At 40.5% G+C, this 21,566-nt stretch overlaps 1 protein-coding gene across 1 annotated transcript in view; it reads right to left on the bottom strand.

The window, feature by feature from the left end:
• Positions 1-10,491: 10,491 nt before the first annotated feature.
• The window catches only part of nmbr (neuromedin B receptor), a gene marked incomplete at both ends in the record, with an annotated part of 134,114 nt that continues 123,039 nt past the window's right edge, over positions 10,492-21,566 (bottom strand). The window contains 2 exons of the mRNA XM_084082041.1: positions 10,492-10,678; positions 13,484-13,722. Of these exons, the coding sequence (XP_083938167.1) occupies positions 10,492-10,678; positions 13,484-13,722 (426 nt within the window). The remainder of the gene's footprint in view (positions 10,679-13,483; positions 13,723-21,566) is intronic.

Here is a 21,566-nt window from a genome sequence, read left to right as displayed (position 1 = left end):
CTTTCACCTAGAAACTCCATTCACAGTTCAAAAAATCCACCTTACTGTGGACATGCATGCTTGAGATTTTTTTTTTGGAAATCATTTGTAGTTTTGGAGATATTTAACTTTAAGCGCCCCATGCATTGTCGATGCGGCAATGGACATTTAAAGGCAGGCTTACAACTACACACTTACGCCTAGTAACCTCATTCATACTTTAAAATGTTCATCTTACTGTGGACATGTTTGCCTGAAAAGGAATCTTTGAAATGTTGCATCGTTTTAGAATTGTACTCCTTTAAAAGTTCAGAGATTTATAATGGAGGCGGATGGAAGGTTTTGGGACCTCAAAAAAACACTTTCACCTAGAAACTCCATTCACAGTTCAAAAAATCCACCTTACTGTGGACATGCATGCTTGAGATTTTTTTTTTGGAAATCATTTGTAGTTTTGGAGATATTTAACTTTAAGCGCCCCATGCATTGTCGATGCGGCAATGGACATTTAAAGGCAGGCTTACAACTACACACTTACGCCTAGTAACCTCATTCATACTTTAAAATGTTCATCTTACTGTGGACATGTTTGCCTGAAAAGGAATCTTTGAAATGTTGCATCGTTTTAGAATTGTACTCCTTTAAAAGTTCAGAGATTTATAATGGAGGCGGATGGAAGGTTTTGGGACCTCAAAAAAACACTTTCACCTAGAAACTCCATTCACAGTTCAAAAAATCCACCTTACTGTGGACATGCATGCTTGAGATTTTTTTTTTGGAAATCATTTGTAGTTTTGGAGATATTTAACTTTAAGCGCCCCATGCATTGTCGATGCGGCAATGGACATTTAAAGGCAGGCTTACAACTACACACTTACGCCTAGTAACCTCATTCATACTTTAAAATGTTCATCTTACTGTGGACATGTTTGCCTGAAAAGGAATCTTTGAAATGTTGCATCGTTTTAGAATTGTACTCCTTTAAAAGTTCAGAGATTTATAATGGAGGCGGATGGAAGGTTTTGGGACCTCAAAAAAACACTTTCACCTAGAAACTCCATTCACAGTTCAAAAAATCCACCTTACTGTGGACATGCATGCTTGAGATTTTTTTTTTGGAAATCATTTGTAGTTTTGGAGATATTTAACTTTAAGCGCCCCATGCATTGTCGATGCGGCAATGGACATTTAAAGGCAGGCTTACAACTACACACTTACGCCTAGTAACCTCATTCATACTTTAAAATGTTCATCTTACTGTGGACATGTTTGCCTGAAAAGGAATCTTTGAAATGTTGCATAGTTTTAGAATTGTACTCCTTTAAAAGTTCAGAGATTTATAATGGAGGCGGATGGAAGGTTTTGGGACCTCAAAAAAACACTTTCACCTAGAAACTCCATTCACAGTTAAAAAATTCCACCTTACTGTGGACATGCATGCTTGAGATTTTTTTTTTGGAAATCATTTGTAGTTTTGGAGATATTTAACTTTAAGCGCCCCATGCATTGTCGATGCGGCAATGGACATTTAAAGGCAGGCTTACAACTACATACTTACGCCTAGTAACCTCATTCATACTTTAAAATGTTCATCTTACTGTGGACATGTTTGCCTGAAAAGGAATCTTTGAAATGTTGCATAGTTTTAGAATTGTACTCCTTTAAAAGTTGAGAGATTTATAATGGAGGCGGATGGAAGGTTTTGGGACCTAAAAAAAACACTTTCACCTAGAAACTCCATTCACAGTTAAAGAGGTGGTGCCATGGTTTTGCACTTTTTCTGTTTTTCATGTGTCTATGAGGTTGATAGAACTTCATTAAGGCCTCCGCTGGTGGTTTTATAGCCTGGGCGCCAGCCTGCTTCGCTAGGTTCGGCGGATTTTTTTTTCTCTCTGCGCTTTTCAGTCTGGAATGCCCCCGATTGACTCGTCTTGTAGAACTACACTGGAACTACATATGTTACGTTAGGCAACGTCGTTGCTGATTGGATGTTGTTCAAACGAATGACGAATCAAAACGATCACACCGTTTTTTTTGTCCCGTCCCGCACCACAGACCAATCAGAAGCCACGGTAGGTTTCGAACTTTGGCTGCTGTGTCCCGCCTCCTGGAGATAGGAGGCATTCCAGAATGAGAAGCGCAGAGAGAAAAAAAAATCCGCCGAACGTAGCGAAGCAGGCTGGCACCCAGGCTAGTGGTTTTATGGTGTTTCATGTCTTCTCTGACTATTTGGAGTTTTTTCCTGGAGGCTGAAACCTTGAGAGTCAAACGTGCCAATCCAAAAACAGGGGCATAGTGACATCACAGAGCCCCCAAAAAACATACCCTCCCCCTCATTATCATAACACAACAGGTGTGGGCATGAGGAGGAGGAGGGACTAGGACAGGTGGGTGGTGCTAAGGTGGTGGAGGAGGAGCTAAGGTGAGAACCAGGCATACTTAATGAACTGGAGGCGTGTCCACATAAAAACATTTTTTTTAACAATTTATGTACACTTTTTTTTTTTGAAAAAAAATCCTTACATAATAATAATACCTTATGATCAGGTTTTAGGGTTGAAAAATATCATGGCACTCCATCTTTAAAAAATTCCACCTTACTGTGGACATGCATGCTTGAGATTAAAAAAAAAAAATCATTTGTAGTTTTGGAGATATTTAACTTTAAGCGCCACATGCATTGTCGATGCGGCAATGGACATTTAAAGGCAGGCTTACAACTACACACTTACGCCTAGTAACGTCATTCATACTTTAAAATGTTCATCCTACTATAATTCTAGTAACCTCACGGTGGTAGGTAGCTGCTGTCTTCTGTCTTGGGTGGACTCTTGATCAAACTGCGCATGCGTCGTTGCCAGGTTTCGCGAGAGAAACAAGCAGCAAGGTCTATGAAAACAAGGTCAAACGAAACGAATCCTACAAGCAACGAGGTCTATGAAAAGAAGGCCAAACGAAGCGCCTTCACGCATATACCTTGCCTCTTGGAAAACAGCCGATCTACAAGCTCACAACGCGTCCCCACACCCACCTGCACTTTCACAACCAACGCCAAAACACAATACCACCAATATTGCCACTAAAGCGCTTACAATAAGCCGACATGGCAACTAGCCTCAGCCTGCTGCCTTCCACACCATAGACCCCGCCCACTCTCTGAGTACATTCTGGAAACACACCAGACTTTTCTCGCACACACGATGCACATTAGTCGCACTTTTAGATCCAGTCCTATTTTAAAAGTCTGCTTGAGGGACTCGCGTATCCGCACGCCTGGTGTAGCCGCTATCATTGAAAATCACTTGGATCTAAACAAACGCGCTGTACGATCTCTCTGTGTGTGTGTGTGTGTGTGTGTGTGTGGGGGGCGGGGAGATGATCGCCCCACAAGTTCAACTTGGGTCCGCGGCCGTGTATGATTCGACACACACGTGTGCATGCACGTTGGGGAGGCAGTGTCACAATGTACATTTGTCTTTGCACGACGCCCGTGTGTGTTCGCGACGGGCCACGGGCCGCATGGATGTACCGTGGTGTGTGTGTGTGTGTGTGTGTGTGTGTGTGTGTGTGTGTGTTTGTGCCCGCTCACGCAAATCATTAACAACCTGTTTATTGACATTCGTAAATGATTACTAAAACCTTTATAACTACGGTTACAAATCATCTATAAAGGTATTTTATGACTATTCATGAATAAGACATGTATAATATATCTGTAAATGATTATTAAATAATTTGTAACTGATGTTACATAATATATACAAGCTATTGGTAGCTTGTTCATGTTTAACATATGCTTTGTTAAACATTCCTTAAGTATCTATAAATCCTTAATACATGTTATTATGTGCCCTATAGTAAAGTGAAGACAGTTCATCATTTACAACTGTCTGTTAATGTGTTTGTTCATGTTTAACATGCTTTGTAAAACATTCCTAAAATATCTAAGACTATGCATTATTATACTCTACCAGGAAGGCTGTACTTGTCAGACATCTGTTAGCTCAATGGGTTGAGACGCAGTATTCATGATCCAGAGGCCATGAGTTCAAATCCCACTGATGTCATTCCTATGATTCTTTCCTTTGCAAACTGGCTTCCAGAAGATCAACTGAAAACTACCAGGAAGGCTATATTTGTCATCCAACTGTTAGCTCAATGGGTTGAGACGCAGTATACATGATCCAGAGGCCATGAGTTCAAATCCCATTGATGTCTTTCCTATGATTCTTTCCTTTGCAGACTGGCTTCCAGAAGATCAACTGAAAACTACCAGGAAGGCTGTACTTGTCAGCCATCTGTTAGCTCAATGGGTTGAGACGCAGTATACATGATCCAGAGGCCATGAGTTCAAATCCCACTGGTGTCTTTACTGTGATGCTTTCCTTTGCAGACTAACTTCTAGAAAAACAAGTTAAAACCACCAGGAAACCTGTAACTCTCAGCCAACAGCTTAGCTCAACTGGTAGAGCGTCTGTCCAATAACATGACTTGACTTGACTTTTCTAGAAGTTAGTCTGCAAAGGGAAGCATCACTAAGGATATCAGTCAATTTATCCGTTGCCCCAAGATACCGGGGACACTTGACTCGAGTGGGAATCGAACCCACTAATGTCAAGTCAAGTCATGTTATTGGACAGACGCTCTACCAGTTGAGCTATGCTGTTGGCTGAGAGTTACAGGTTTCCTGGTGGTTTTAACTTGTTTTTTCTAGAAGTTAGTCTGCAAAGGGAAGCATCACTAAGGATATCTATCAGTCAATTTATCCGTTGCCCCAAGATACTGGGGACACTTGACTCGAGTGGGAATCGAACCCACTCAAGTCAAGTCAAGTCATGTTATTGGACAGACGCTCTACCAGTCGAGCTATGCTGTTGGCTGAGAGTTACAGGTTTCCTGGTGGGTTTAACTTGTTTTTCTAGAAGTTAGTCTGCAAAGGGAAGCATCACTAAGGATATCAGTCAATTTATCCGTTGCCCCAAGTTACCGGGGACACTTGACTCGAGTGGGAATCGAACCCACTCAAGTCAAGTCAAGTCATGTTATTGGACAGACGCTCTACCAGTTGAGCTATGCTGTTGGCTGAGAGTTACAGGATTCCTGGTGGTTTTAACTTGTTTTTCTAGAAGTTATTCTGCAAAGGGAGGCATCACTAAGGATATCAGTCAATTTATCCGTTGCCTCAAGTTACCGGGGACACTTGACTCGAGTGGGAATCGAACCCACTCAAGTCAAGTCAAGTCATGTATTGGACAGACGCTCTACCAGTTGAGCTAAGCTGTTGGCTGAGAGTTACAGGTTTCCTGGTGGTTTTAACTTGTTTTTCTAGAAGTTAGTCTGCAAAGGAAAGCATCACAATAAAGACACCAGTGGGATTTGAACTCATGGCCTCTGGATCATCTATACTGCGTCTCAACCCATTGAGCTAACAGATGGCTGACAAGTACAGCCTTCCTGGTAGTTTTCAGTTGATCTTCTGGAAGCCAGTCTGCAAAGGAAAGAATCATAGGAAAGACATCAATGGGATTTGAACTCATGGCCTCTGGATCATGAATACTGCGTCTCAACCAATTGAGCTAACAGATGGCTGACAAGTAAAGCCTTCCTGGTAGTTTTCACTTGATCTTCTGGAAGCCAGTCTGCAAAGGAAAGAATCTTAGGAAAGACATCAATGGGATTTGAACTCATGGCCTCTGGATCATGAATACTGCGTCTCAACCCATTGAGCTAACAGATGTCTGACAAGTACAGCCTTCCTGGTAGAGTATAATAATGCATAGTCTTAGATATTTTAGGAATGTTTTACAAAGCATGTTAAACATGAACAAACACATTAACAGACAGTTGTAAATGATGAACTGTCTTCACTTTACTATAGGGCACATAATAACATGTATTAAGGATTTATAGATACTTTAGGAATGTTTAACAAAGCATATGTTAAACATGAACAAGCTACCAATAGCTTGTATATATTATGTAACATCAGTTACAAATGATTTAATAATCATTTACAGATGTATTATACATGTCTTATTCATGAATAGTCATAAAATACCTTTATAGATGATTTGTAACCGTAGTTATAAAGGTTTTAGTAATCATTTACGAATGTCAATAAACAGGTTGTTAATGATTTGTTAATAGTCTACAAACTGCTTATAAACGTTTATAGATGCTTTAGAATGGGTCGTTACAAATGATTTAATAATCTTTTACAGATGTATATAAATGGCTTATTCATGAATAGTTCACTACTTACTAATACTTTATAAATGATTTGTAACTGTAGTTATAAATGTTTTAGTAATCATTTACGAATGTCAACAAACAGGTTGTTAATGATTTGTTAATAGTCTACAAACTACTTATAAACGTTTATAAATGCTTTATAACGGGTCCTTATTGTAAAGTGCTACCAACATTTCAAATATTCATGTTCAGGCAAACATGTCCACAGTAAGATGAACATTTTAAAGTTTGAATGGGGTTTCAATACTCAAGAATTCAACAGTGCTTTGAAAATACTTGTGTATTCAAAAGTACAATCATTTGTATTTATTTTGTATTAAACAATAAAGTGACAACGCATATTTAGGGCATTTCCAAAATCACACAAAGCCATTGCTTCAAAGCGCAATCAAGTCAACATGTCATGCATGTTCCTTTAGTTATGTGGTGATTCTTAGCATGAATAAGTAATAAGCTTGTAATAAGATTGCCTATCATTCTGCCTATATTGCAATATTGAAAAGGAGATGACACTTGTTTAGCCAGACTGTATTTATTTAAACATGTTCTACATTTAAGAATGATGATATGTCGAGCAGAATAATAACAATAACTATTAACAGTCAAACTGCGTAAATCCCAGGATTCACAACAAATGTCAATAATAACCTCATAATCCTTGAAAAATGTGCGCAATGGACTGATGCATGACACAACACTTGTAGACCTGCTATTTTCCCTATGTTTAAATAATGAAAAAAAATATTGACAAATCTTCGGGATACCAGGGTTGATGTGGTTAGCACACATTTTTTTTATTACATTGTTAAATCGTAATATCATCAAAAAATATCAAACATATTAGACAGCCTACAGTACATTTACCCTAAAGGAAAATGCATGTATTGAATTCAGGCTGACCAGAAGCAAAGATAAAACATTCCCCCCCACTGGTGATAGCAATGAAAGAGCAGATATCAAAAGCAGACGCATAGATAGAAACATTTGAGTACTTCTTCCACCACTGCATCCACGGGATGTCAACTCTTCAGCGCGTTCAACAACAAACACCTTGTTTTTCATAATTTTTCCTTAAATTTGTCCTTGCTCCTCGTCAGACAATTTTTCCCAGAATGGGAAAAATTGCTGTGTGTGTGCGCGTCTGTGTATTCCTACACTTGTGAAGGCCAAATGTCCCCACAAGTATAGTAAAATGTCTGATTAATATTTAGCTGCGTGCCAGTGTCGGGCACCCAAAATGTCCGTTCTGCAAGCTCACAATACGTTAACGATTAGGGTTTAGGGTTAGGGTTAAAAATGGCAGAAAACTGTAAAAAAAAATGGCATTCATAAAACCGCCTGTTTATGCGCTGCATGTTTCTCACAGTGAATACTGACTGTACTAGGACTGGGAGGTGAAGCGTGTGTATAACACCGAATTACAAATGAAGCAACTTGTACATTAAAAGAGAGAAGAAATCACCAAAATTTACAATCAAGAGGACTTCACACAATACTTTTTCAATACTTGTTTTGTGAAAGTGTGACCATACGTGCACTTATTATACTCAATGACTTGTTAGAGCATAGCAAAGCAGCAGTTATGTACATGGCTGTTAAGCCTGTGTGTCCACGGAGAACCATTCTTTACAACGGTAGCCTATCCACCTCAGCTGATTGATTGATTGATTGATTGATTGATTGAATAGGCTCTATTCACAGCAGCCATATGTTGAAGACATTCACAGGTGTTACCAATGATACTAATGAAGGCTCTGTTCCATTCTGGTCAAACAGAGTCAGGGTGCTGATATTGTGCATGTTGGCTCACTGGAAACACTCCGTTACACCAGTGGGTCTACAGTTGGGGTCCAGGGACCCTCATGGGCTTCCAAATGGACCCTTACAGGTGTGTAACTCTGAGAGTGTACAAATGGAACCAAATGGACCCGTAAGGGTCCATTTGGTTCCATTTGTACACTCTCAGAGTTATGGGGGTCGTGGAAACCACTGTGCTAGACTAAATGGAACAGAACCTTCATTAGTATCATTAGTAACACCTGTGAAGGAAGTGATAATATGGCTGCTGTGCATAGAGCCTATTCCTAAGCTAATAATTGGATGGCGGAGACTCAAAGGGTCTACATCGAGACTCCGTCGGTCATCAAATAATTGGCTTAGGAATGTGACAATAACTAAAAAAATCTCCTTGAATTCAAGGCTTCAAGGGCACACCCCATGAAGACCCCATCTAATTGATAGAAAATAGGTATTTTTGGGGTGAACTACTCCTTTAACAAGTTTGTTAACAGTACCGATAGTCAAAACGCTATGTTCCCATTGTGGCCCATTGTACTCAATTCATTAGCAATTCATCAGCGATTCCCAACTGATAATTAGGAACTTAAAGTATAGGCTATTACATAGTTCTATTGAACACAATCCATTGATTGATCATTCAAATAAACATGCCTTGAAAATGCATGCGGGACACCATTCTGACCACTTAACACGGCAGGCTGACGTGTTAAATGGGTCAGATGGGTGGGCCGCGAACGCTTTGAGATTTTCAAGTGGGCCCTGATCCAGAAAAGGTTGGAAACCGCTGCTTTGACTTGTTTGTTCCCGACTAAACAGATGGCTTAATAATGCTTAATAAAAGTAAACAATTAAAAAGTCCTTCAAACAGCTTTGCAATAGTCATAAAGCAACCCTTGAAGCAGTGCGTTTAGCTAAAACATTAAATGAAATACAAAGAGGAGACCTGCAATTGGCCACTGAGTCTAGGATATGGTACAGTATATACTGTATGAACCAAACAGGAACTGATTGGTTCAAAAAGGATTTCCCTTCTCTTTGTCACAGGAGATACTTTGTCCAACAGCAGCAGCATTCCATTTCTCCCTGGCAGTCAGAAGGTCCCCATGTGTCCTTGAGCAAAGCACTTCAGTGGGGGGGCTGACCTCCAGTGGCACAGTGACAGATAGAATTCCTATTTCGGGAATCAGCTAAAAGTATATATATCATGAAGAAGAAGAGGGGCTTTACTTCCTTTTGTCAGAACAGTTGACCATGGACATGAACCCCAGTGTCCATATTCTGGGGGGAACATTAGCCCCAAAAAAAATCGCAGATCTACAAAGCTCACAATGCGTGGCGTTCGCGCGGCTTGAAGATCGGCTATTTTGGGGCGAGGAGATTTGGTGTAGATGGAAAAAGTGGCCAAAGTACGGTTGTAACTCAAGTCCAAGAGAGGTTTAAGTGGTTAAATAATGAGGTTAAAGGAGAATTTTGGACTAAGTTTTTCTTACCTTTTCTATTGAAAAGATCTTGAGATTTCAATCTCGTCTAGCGAGACTATATATATATATATATTTTTTTTTGTTGCATAGTGTTCTGTCACTATGAACGTCAGATCTAAAAAAAAGCTACAAAAATATGCGATCTAGCGCAAGGCCTATCCGCGCACGTTTTAAGCTGTGGCGGACCCGGGATGGAGTTATGAAATTTTTCTACTGTACCATTCATCCTAAGATATCATAACATCATAGAAAAGGTAAGAAAAACTTAGTCCAAAATTCTCCTTTAAGAGTGATGACGCACAGAGACCAGCTTCCTGTCTCTTTTTGACCCAGAATCTTCCAAAACCATTATTATGGTTTCCATTATGACCAGAACCACCCCAGAAGGGGGAGGTACTTTACAAAAAAAGAAAAGAAAAGGAAAATAGCCGATCTACAAGCTCACGCATTACAAACACGAAACAAATCCAGAACCTGCGAAATATGTTACACGGCATGGCACACGGTTCACTTAGTTGTTGCTGTAGTGGATAAGAGCTCTATGTCAGGTATGCTGTATTCCAGATGGCTTGGTCCACTCAGCATTGAAACACTGGCCTGCTGACCCAGTAGCCTGGATATAATATGCAGCCTAAACCCCCAGAATGAGTTTTTTTTTTTGTTCTTTTCTTGGCTTTTTCACTGGGCAGCGAATTCCCCCAAAAACTTTAAAAAAACGCTGGGCGGCTGTTAGCTGTAGAAAAACAAGGTGCTGTGACTGCTTGAAAGAGGAATGTTGTCCCTCCAAATTGTTCATTTGTTCCCCGTATTGTGTCGGGTGGATACACTTTGTACATTCTGAATGAAAGTAAACTTCACCGGCCCACTGCTCTCCATGGCTTTACCCACACACACACACACGCGCACGCACACGCACACGCACACGCACACGCAGAGAGATAGAGAAATCATTCACGTCCAATTCCAACTCCCTTGGTTTTCACAGAGCCACCTTCTGCTTGGTGATGGAGTTTCTGTTGGCAGCGGTAGTGGCGGCGAGTTCTTTGGGCGCCGTGACGGTGGCCGCGGGCGTGGTCTTCTTGATGGAGGTGAGGCGGATATGGGAGGTGCACTGCAGGTAGCTGGCCTGTCGCTCGGGACGGGTGCCTCGCCCGCAACGCAGCTGGCTGAGGACGCACGGGGATACAGAGACGATGATGTTAGTACACTGTAGGTGAAACAGTTTAATTGTACTAATCAATGTGATCAATTATAATTATTTAAAAAAAAACGAAAATCGACTTAATTAAAAATGATTGATTTAGGAGGTAAACAAATGCAATGTTCACTTTTTTAACACTGAAAAAAAGCTGATCTACAAGTTCGGATATTTTCACAATTTTTGTAAGTATAAAATAGGGATATCGCATCGATTCACTGATATAGAAAAAAACGTGCGCTTCTCGACTATTCGATTAATCAAAAAAAGTAATAGAATAGATAGAATAATCGCTAACAAGATAATTGATAGTTGCAGTGGACGGTAACCGGAACAGTGGGCGCAGGTATTTATGGGATTTTTTATTTTTTAAACCTTTATTTATTTTGTACACCAAAAGTGTATGCAGGCTTCTAATGCAAGGGCTAAGTAAAATATGTGAGAACTAATTCCATCACTGAACTGACATTTTCCCGCACATTCAAAATAAAGGCTTAACATCAAAACATGACACTCTACATTATAAATTCCTATTTCCTGCAAAGATCTATTTCTAAGCATCTGTAAAAAGCTGCCATTAAGATGGCAGATGGGGCTTGCAGCCACTGGAGGTATTATGACCTTATTATGAAGTAATCCCCAGTCAGATGAATTATGACTGGTATGACATATGACATATGCCCTTTTAGCAGATTTCCATCGGGAGCTGTTATTTTTTTCTCTATAGGCTTTGTGCTGTTCCTTAGTTGTCAGGATTATTTTGCCAATCTGATCCAGCATGAAAGTACAAAAGCACTTTGTGATGTTTATTTAAAGGTATGGTAAGTGATTTACTTTGGTTAAAATAAGTGTTAAATAGCTCTGTATTCTGATAGTACTCGTTGCTATAGAGTGTTTGTTCAGTAAAATGAGTCTCCCATGTCTCTCCAGCTCTTTATCAAACAGAAAATGCATTTTCAGTGCTCTCTCCTGATTGGCTTAAATGTTGTCACCTACCTGAAAATGTACTATATTCTGTTTACTAAAGAGCTGGAGAGACCCCTGTGATCAGAATATAGTACTTTAACCTTTAAAAAAAAAATATATATATTACCAAAAAATTTCACTTCACCCTATCTTTAATTATTATTATTATTATTATTATTATTATTATTATTATTATTATTAGTAGTAGTAGTAGTAGTAGTAGTAGTAGTAGTAGTAGTAGTAGTAGTAGTAGTAGTAGTAGTAGTAGTAGTAGTAGTAGTAGTATTTTATTTGTTCGTTAGTTCATTCATTCACTTTTCAAAAGAACTTGCCTGCAGTCGATTTGATAGACATTGGTAGAAATTGGTTTCGGAAGAAGTTTCTATCCTGGAGTGAAAAAGTTCTCTGGACAAGTTGAACACAATGGCGAGAACTTAAAAAGAGATTTAGAGAATGTCTTGGCAGTGATTACCTTATTTTTTGCTGCCGTAGTGAATTACGGGAGCAAACTAAAGTACTTTCCCACCCAGTTATTTTCTAAATGTATTTTTGAATGCTCAGGGGTCTATACATCACTACACTTCTGGAAACTTCCATTAGCCTACCTTTAGCACAAAGTCACATCAGAAACTGCTTCCTAATATTGAGTGGCACTCTGATTGGTACACACTGAGCATGTCCTCCTATTACTGCTTTATTTGACAAATCCACAAACTGCAGTCAAATAAATGAAAGAGCACAAATATGTCGACAGACAATATAACAAATCCAATACAAAGTGTAAGCAAATTTGATAAAAATCCAATCAAATAAACATTAAAAACAAAATCAACTTAATTGGATAACAGAAAGTAATTAACAGCAGTGAGGAGGAAAATAACATCAACCATTCTTTAACAAGACGGCAGGGTTTTCCCTGCCGCGTTGTTAAAGAATGGTTGATGCTATTTTTTAAGTCAGATACTGAGTAAGTCAAAAGCCAAGTGTAAAGAAAACATTTACAAAAAGATGGTCCCCTGCTATGCAAATAATGATCTAAAATTAAAAGATTATTTGCCTACGGTTGCCAAAGCCAAACACGCAGACCCCCACCCCAGTCCCAACCACTGTCTTTAAATTCTTTTGCTTTTTAGTTGCACAGTTAATTAATTATCTAATGTTTAACTTTTATTATTACTTCTTAATTGTGTGATAATTTGGTTGACAATTTTGAGTTATCTACTGCATGTGTTTTGTCTTGTTTTGTTGGTTTGGCTTGTGTCACGTTGTGAGCTTGTGGGTCTGCTATTTTTTTTAAAAGAGTCAAAAAGAGAAAAAAAAGCCAAATGGGCTCTAATGCCTGACAGTGCATCCTCAGTTCGATTCCCGGCCGGCCGGACCATTTGCTGCATGGCACTCCAATATGTTCTCTCTGTTCCCTGTCTCTCTCCACTGTGACTAAGGCAGTTCAAGGAGTTCATTCATTCATATTTGAAATTTCACTAGCGGATAAGCCCCTTGAGATGGAGTATCTTGTTTTCGAGGGGGAGTTTCAATTTACCGCATTCCACCTGGTGCCACTATAATGGGCATGTCATTATAAAAAAAATACACAGGGGGGAAAAAAAATAAGCAGAGTTTTTAGGTCGGCTATTTTCACTGCCCACCACAATTGACAAAATATAAAATACGGTTTTGCTGCATTTTACTGTGTGGCAAGGTAGTATGAAAAGGACATGGGAAGTCAAATATAACAGTACAACTTCTAAAAAACCCATCACAAGAGCAGGAAAAAGGAACTTGAGAGCACAAAAACAAAAAACCTGACCTGTTGAAATGCCTCCGGAAGCTCTCGCTGAGCATGTAGAGGGCGAAGGGGTTGACGCAGGACGAGGAGAAGCTGAGGACGCGCGCCACCAGCGTGATGACCATGTGAGCCATCGACACGTCCATCTCGTTGTAGTGGAAGGAGCGGTACATGTAGAGCACGTGGTTGGGGAACCAGCACAGGGCGAACAGGCCCACGAACACCAGCACGATCTTGGCCAGGCGCTTCCTGGTGTCCATCTGGTGCGGGAGGGGGGGGGGGGGGGGGAGAAGAGACCCAGGAAGAGAACAATCAGAATCAAGAATTTTTGAAAGGTAGAAAAATACCAAAATTTGCCAGAATCGTACAGCCAGGTGTTAGCTTAGAGAGAGAGAGAGAGAGAGAGAGAGAGAGAGAGAGAGAGAGAGAGAGAGAGACACACACACACACACACACACACACACACACACACACACACACACAGAGAGACAGAGAGAGACAGAGAGAGAGAGAGTGAAGCAGATTTTGATGCTATATTAACACATTTAGCTGGGGACCCCCTGGAACTCCCTTAAGGACCCCACTTTGAGAACCACTGAGTTATGCCGTGTTAACGGACGGATGGCATTCAAACACGCCTCAGTGATGTACGTGTGCCTGCCTACGCATGGAGGGGGGCGACTGTCTACAGATCTTGCCTAGGGCCACTAAAAGAACACACACACACACACACACACACACGCACACACACACGCACGCACGCACGCACGCGCGAAAATACGCACACACGCACCCACACGCACTCCCTACCCACAAACATACAGAGACGCAAAGGTCAACAGCATTTGCGAAAGTGCTACTCGATGTAACCGGATCTCGAGTGGAAAAGCCTTTGCTCGGATGTCAACGCGCCTTAACCTTTCGGATTCACAGACCTCGTTATGTCCAACCAGGAGAGACTCGAGAATCAATTTGGCCGCCACCTCGCTCGATGCCGCCGCTACAGCTGCCGGGGGATCCCAAGGACATCAAGTAACGATTTATGATGCATGGGTTTTCTTTTTAATTGGCCAACGCGGGCCACGGTGTCAAATGTGTTATCCGACCGCCATCTGATAACATTTTGTTTTAATCATTATTACATTTTGTGAGTAGGTTCAGATAGATATACTCACTGATTTTGGAAGCAGAGAGTACAAATACATATGTACCAACATGTCTAGTTATACTAATGAAGTACTATTTTGTATTCTTGCCATGCCTAGGCCAATTCAAAGACTTTTAAAACTTTCCACAAGAGTGCTTTGGTTTTTTCCCTTTTTTTGCCGTTCACACCAACATGTCTGTTGGTGGGAAGTTTGTTTTGATCATTTCTGCCTCCACCAAAGGAGTCGGGCAAAGGTTATGTTATTGCCCCATTCGGTTTGTCTCTTATCAGGAGAGCTCCAAAAGGTTACTTTGCAGAAAGGTTCGTCATGGGTCAAGGAAGAACTGATTCACTTTGCACAACAATTAGCTAAAAGGGCCATGCCAGGCATGGCTTCTCAAAGAGGCATGTATCTTCTGAATGGATGTGCTTGTCTTGGCTTGTCTCGTGGAACACCAGTGCTGGCCTCCAACGCTGTGACGGACAGATTTGTGACATACTGTAAATACCACTGTGCACGGACAAACAGACAGCCTCATTACAACAGTAGCACACTGACTTTGTGTGGCTACTGCTGCAGTGGTTCTAAAGGCGGGGTCCAGGAACCCCCAGGGGTCTTTGAGGGGGTTCCATTCCAGGGGGTTCCCATCTAAATGAGTTAATATAGCATCTAAATCATTTTAACCACTTTAACAATATTTGCGAGTGCTTCTCAAACTTGATATGTATGACCACGGACCCACATCTGAAAGTGTTTCGTGCCACGGACCCCCACAAGAGATTTGTGATTTGAGATTTGTGTTTCAAAAAATCTAAATTTAACACATTTAGTGCCAAACTGGACGGATGTGACAAGGGCCCAAAAAACGTCTCTTCCGTCCGCTCCAATGATAGGATCTTGAGAAAAAGGGTCCATATCTCCATATCTTTTTACCGTGGTGAAAACGAGCCATTTTCGACGGGCGATCACTCTGCAATGGCGGATCGCGTTAGAAATATTATTGTTCCAGTCGTTAGGCGGGACCCTCGACCATCGCTCAGACACCCTTTGTTTACATCCGGGTCCTCGTGGAGGCGTCTACAGCTCTAAACAGATCGGCGTAAACGGTAAGAACGCTGGCACTGGATGTACCCTGTTTTTAAAAAACTCTGGCACTTGATGTGTTAAGATGAATGTACAAGCTCTTGTAGATCTGCTATTTTTGAATGTCCTACATATAAATGGATTAGGTGGTTAAAATGATTGTGATCCTATATTAACACATTTTGCTGGGGACCCTCTGGAACCCCCCTAGGACCACTGGGGGTCCTCAGACCACTACAAGCTCACAACGCTTCGAGATGGGACGTGTTGTGAGCTTGCTATTTTCAACTACAAAAAAAAGTTTAAAAAGGTTTAAGAACCGCTGCTCTGCAGAACCCAAAGAAGAGTAACAACGACATCCCTGGACCTCCGCCAGGCATTCTGCTAGACTAGAGAATGTTCAGTCTCTGGAAAATAACCCAGTGGTCCGAGCTGCAGTTTAAACAGCAACAGGACATTGCACTGCTGCTGTGTTCTGGTGTTCACTGAAACGTGACTGGACTGTGCTGTCCACTCCGGCACTCCGGCTGGCATGGGGGTTGCTCTAAACCACTTAAAGGACAACTTTTTTTTTTTTTACAACCACGGTTTATATTTTAGCTTGTAATTAAAGTAAATAAAAGATGAGTGTTATATATTTTTTTCATTTACTGCTTTCTATAGTTTTAGCAATTTTAGCGATATCTTTTACAGTGGGCGGGGGCATTCTGTCCGGTGGCTAAATATGCCTTTTTTACACAATAAAAAAGGTCCTGTGGTCTTTGATGGCCAGATGTGAGTTAATGGGGGCTAGAAGAGCTACTGTAAATAATAATAAAGAAAACGCCGGGTTATTGTGTAAAAAAAAGACATATTTAGCCACTGGACAGAATGCCCCCGCCCACTGTAAAAAAGATCACGAAAATTGCTAAAACTATAGAAAGCAGTAAATATTATTTTGTTAACACTCATCTATTATTTACTTTAATTACAATCTAAAACATAAACCTTGGTTGAAAAAAAGCAAAGTTGTCCTTTAAACCTGTATATACTTTAGTTGACCGGTGTCAACCCCCCAGAGATCTACCCTTTTTACCCTCAAATTTCAGAGTTACACACCTATAAGGGGCCATTTGGAAGCCCATGAGGGTCCCTGGACCCCAACTGTAGACCCACTGGTCGAGTGTTTCCAGTGAGCCGACATGCACAACATCAGCACCCTGACTCTGTTTGACCAGAATGGAACAGAGCCTTCATTAGTATCATTGGTAACACCTGTGAATGTCTTCGTAATATTGCTGCTGTGAATAGAGCCTATAAGAACTCACACCCATAAGTGCATGCAGATCCTACGAAGTCTGTGTTACACATAATCAGGGGCGAAAATCTGGCTTGAGGCTGGGGTGGGGGGTCAGCCGCGCACGAAGTGCGCAGGCACCGGAAAGCGAAGTGTGAGCACGAAAATGTGCTATTTTTTGCCGGATTTTGTTAGTTTCTTTTCGGTTTTTGGTTACTTTATTTCGGTTTTAGGGTTAGGGTTAGGTTAGGGTTATGTTATTTAATTCTTATTTGTGCCTGATTTTACTGATTTATTATCAAAAATCTTAACATTTATTTGTAATATTCTAAATGACTCCAATCTGAAGCTACGGGATTTGCGCGCCTGCACATAATGCTACAGTACACACACTGGAGTGTACATTAATAAGAGTTCACCAGCATGTATCTGGGTACCAGCTTAACTATGCTTGCCTTAGTTAAGCTGTTAATACATAAAAATCACTCTCAACTAAAGTTACAGGAAGTGATGATACTCAACTTTTTTCGGTCGTGATTTGCATAGTGCTGCTTTGTACAGTACGTGGTGTGCGGATTGACTTACAGTAGTCAGACAGGTTTTTGGCAGATCTCCCAAGAGCCTAATAGGCATCTGCAGTTCGTCCTGTTTGTGTGCCCATGCGTGCGTGCGTGCGAGTGTGTAATGTATATATCTGCCCCATTTGTGTGTGTTTGGTGGCCAGCTAGTCCATCATAAATCTTCATTGTATGCCTGTAGCAAATCCTCCAACCACATGACAGCCCACAATGTCTCATTTAGCCCAATCAATCTGGGAACGCATCTCTGTCATTTTTAGATTTCTTTGGCTATTCAAAAATAGCAAATATACAAAAAAAAATGTATGCAAATCTTTAAAACTATATATTTTTAAAGCAAACATTTGTAAAATATTTTGTTCCAGGGACCCCCAAAAGCAAAGATTTGAGTTACAGATGTTGGCTTTAAAATATATATATATTCAAAGATTTGCACATTATTTTCACGATTTTTCAAAAAATGCAGATCTACAAGCTCATGAGCTTGAGCTTGTACATCTGCTATTTTTGAATAGCCAAAGAAATCTAAAAATGACAGAGATGCGTCCCCGGATTGAATGGGTTAGAGGGCCTGTCTTCCTCTGTACCTGCTGCAGCATTACTGAACATGAATCAACCCTTTTTTTATCTATGCCCTGAAAACTGAATAAGTCTAATGTACATTAATATAGGACCACTGAAGCCTGATACTGTAGTCGTATACGATGAAGTATAACTTAAAGCTGCACTATGTAACTTTCCTCTTCTATACTCCGGACTTGAACCTGGTTTCCTGCTCAAGTGCTGAACTTTTTACAATTGAGCTAATAGAGCCTGCCAGCTTGCTCAGGGGATAAATTGAATCTTGGAACAGCAGGGTTTTTTTTTTGTCAGATTCTGCGTCTACTGTAAAGTAGGTGAGACATGACCTGCTTTGACACGATCTAAATGTCTCAATAGAAGAGCATGGGGACAAAACATTTTAAACATTTTATTCATTAAAATAAGTGACATATAGTGCCGCTTTAAGGGTTGTTGAGGTGCATTCACATTGGGCGTACGTGACACAGTTATTATTTTTGAGTGATGCGAGGTAGCTCTCAAACATGTTCCTGTCTCTGAACTGTCCACAGCCCTCCTCTGAGACACAGAGTGAGTAGAAAGAAAGGTACCATATTTTAATATGCATTAGTGAGGACCAATTATATGAAGATACATTGAAAATGGGTGAAGTTGTCCTTTAAACAACGAGTGTAAAATAGGTTAAAGTAGTTGCTGGGGACCTCCTAGAACCCCCACAAGGACACCTGGGCGTCCCCGGAATTTAATCCACATTGAGAATCACTTGGAAAGAAAAAAAGACCTTACTTTTTAAAATGTTAATGTTATGCTATTAATAAAATGGTAGTGTTTTGCTCCTTCACTCATGTTTATGTAAAACTAATAGGCTCTACCAGTGGCTGTGTCTGTTATGAAAAGATCAATTTCACGGCCCAGCCTTGAACATGTACTGTAGAGCCAACACTCGGCTTATGATGGAATTCATGAGCCTTGACAGTAGCAGCACAGAGTCGCTCCCCTGTGTGTGTATGTGCCAGACTGAATAAAAAACACCAAAAACCAAAAACGTTCCTACATACAAATTAAACAGGAACGTTTTTCACTTGACTAATGTTAAAGTACCTTTAAAACAAACTTTTTTAATTTCACGGGTCCATTTGATTCCATGTGTACACTTTCAGAACTGATAAGGGTTCATTTGGTTCCAAATTATCAATAAATTAGCTGGGGGGGACCCCCTGGAACCCGGTCAAGGCCCCCTGGGGGTCTCAAGACCCAACTTTGAGAACCACTGCTTTAAAAGAAAAAGAAAGAAAGAAAAGTAATAGTATTCTTATGCTTTATTTCTTAGGAGAGCAGAGAGAGAGAGAGAGAGATAGAGATAGAGATAGAGAGAGATGTAAGACAAGACCGGGAGTCGGATTCTAACTCGGTTTTTCGCATCTCACAAGGAGCATTTTTGGTCTGGACAGTACAGTACATGGCCAAGCCACTAGGCACCCCAATGTATGCATACACACACGCACGCACACATACACACTTACACTCACGCTCACTCACTCACACTCTCTCTCTCTCTCTGTTTCTGTCTTTATTGCCTCTCCTTGCATGAATACTCCTACAAGACAGCACTGTTGAATGATCTATAACGAATAACAATACACCCAATGTAATGTTCCAAGACTTCACTCTTCCTATAAAGGCGAGCCACAAACTTCAAGTGAACTGCAAACAAAAACACAAACACCAACTCAATATTCAATTTGATCTTTGGAACCTACGAATCAGCAACCACTTCAACATCTCAATAAGACTTTCAGTTAACAAAATAGGAGTTCAACATAACATGGTACAAACAGTCCTGGATTTTTAATTGCGAAAACAAATTGCGATTCAAACAAAAGGTCGGGTTGCCTTGCTCTGCTGCAAAGCACTTCAGCCTAAACAGTAGGCAGCTTTATAATTCTTTCATGTTCTTTTCATTAAATCAATTGATAATGTTATGTTCTACCACGGCCAACGATGTTTTCAAATGTGTGCACAAAAGCATGCCTCCCTCTAGAGTCAAAACTAACCCCAAGCCTAATGCTAAACTCAGGGAACATAGAAAGATGTGGTCTCTTCTTGTTGAGAATTAAGAGACCACATCTTAGATAAGGTTGCTCTTCTCGTAACCCGTTCTGTTCAATTCCATATTGTGTGTGATTTTTCTATCATCAGGCAGCTTTGTTATGTTCTTTTTCCTGATGGGCTTTTTTGTTATGAGCACGGTTGGTATTCCTTTTCCTTTTTTTTTAACCCATTAAGACCTGAGGAAGATTCTACAAAATGTCTTCTAAATCCTAACTTTTTTTTAAATAAACTTATATTACTGTAATATCAGTGGTTCTCAAACTCAGTGAGCTTGTATATCTGCTATTTTTGAATATCCAAAGTGGAAAATAATGCGTTTTAGCTCAAATCTAAAAATGACACTGATGCTTCTCCCGGTCTTAAGGCTCAAAGGACGGACCAAGGGGTTTTTAGGATCACAAAGTTATTTATTTCTGTTAACATAGTGCTCGCCATGCCTTCGAATAACACAAGCACTAATGTTCCCTGTAGCGTGTGCCCGTGCACGGCCGAACGTTCACATCTGAAATATGTTGTGCACAGAAAAGTAAGTGTAAAAAGAAAAAGAAAAGTTTGCTAAAAGAAAGTGTCCCCGACTCCAAGTCTCATCTACAGTAATACCTAGCCCCCATTTACACCCACTTATGTTGCATACAGATTACACAGGCGACAGACAGGTCTTTTGTGTGTTTGTGTGTGTCTCAGTCTGTCACTCAGTACTACTACGTGACCTACTGTACGTCACCACAAACAAACAGTAGCTACTGTTAAGCTACACAACAAGCATGTACAGTACTCGCATTCTGCAGCGGTCTCTCTTAATGATAAATCATGACAAGTCAGCCTCCTAAAAAGACGAGAGCTATGGACACCACTAACCCAGCCAAAGCAAGAAAGAAACTGCTCTTTTTTAGGACTGAGTGGCTGGCGGAGTTTGTTCAAATAGACGAACAACATGTGAAACTGGGAGATATTTTTTTAATTTTCGGATGAGAAAGGAGTTACAGTTTCTGCAAAACATGTTGCGAAGCCAAAGTTCCAGGTGACTTTTCTGAAGGGAAAATGTGGAACAAATTGAAAATGGACTACCTCCAGCACAAAACCCATCAGAATGCTCCTGGAATTTTACGATGGCGCAAGCAGGGCATTGGAATCGGTGCGTTGCTGCTGCAGAATGCAGAGGAACGACTCGAAAGGCATGAACAGTCGCAAAATATATATATATATATATATTTTTTTGGGGGGGGGACGTTCAGAACCCAAGATATCATCATTTGAAGATTTGCTGCTCCATTCACTTCTTGTTTAACTTATTACTGAAAAAGGCTGTATCTCGGCTCCTGAGCACTTTTTTTTTACTATGTATA

This window comes from Gymnoscopelus microlampas (genome assembly GCF_963454915.1).
Source record: "Gymnoscopelus microlampas genome assembly, chromosome: 16".
NCBI classification, from domain to species: domain Eukaryota; kingdom Metazoa; phylum Chordata; class Actinopteri; order Myctophiformes; family Myctophidae; genus Gymnoscopelus; species Gymnoscopelus microlampas.
The sequence above is the reverse complement of the archived record's forward strand: the minus strand, read 5'-3'. Positions and strand labels throughout refer to the sequence as shown.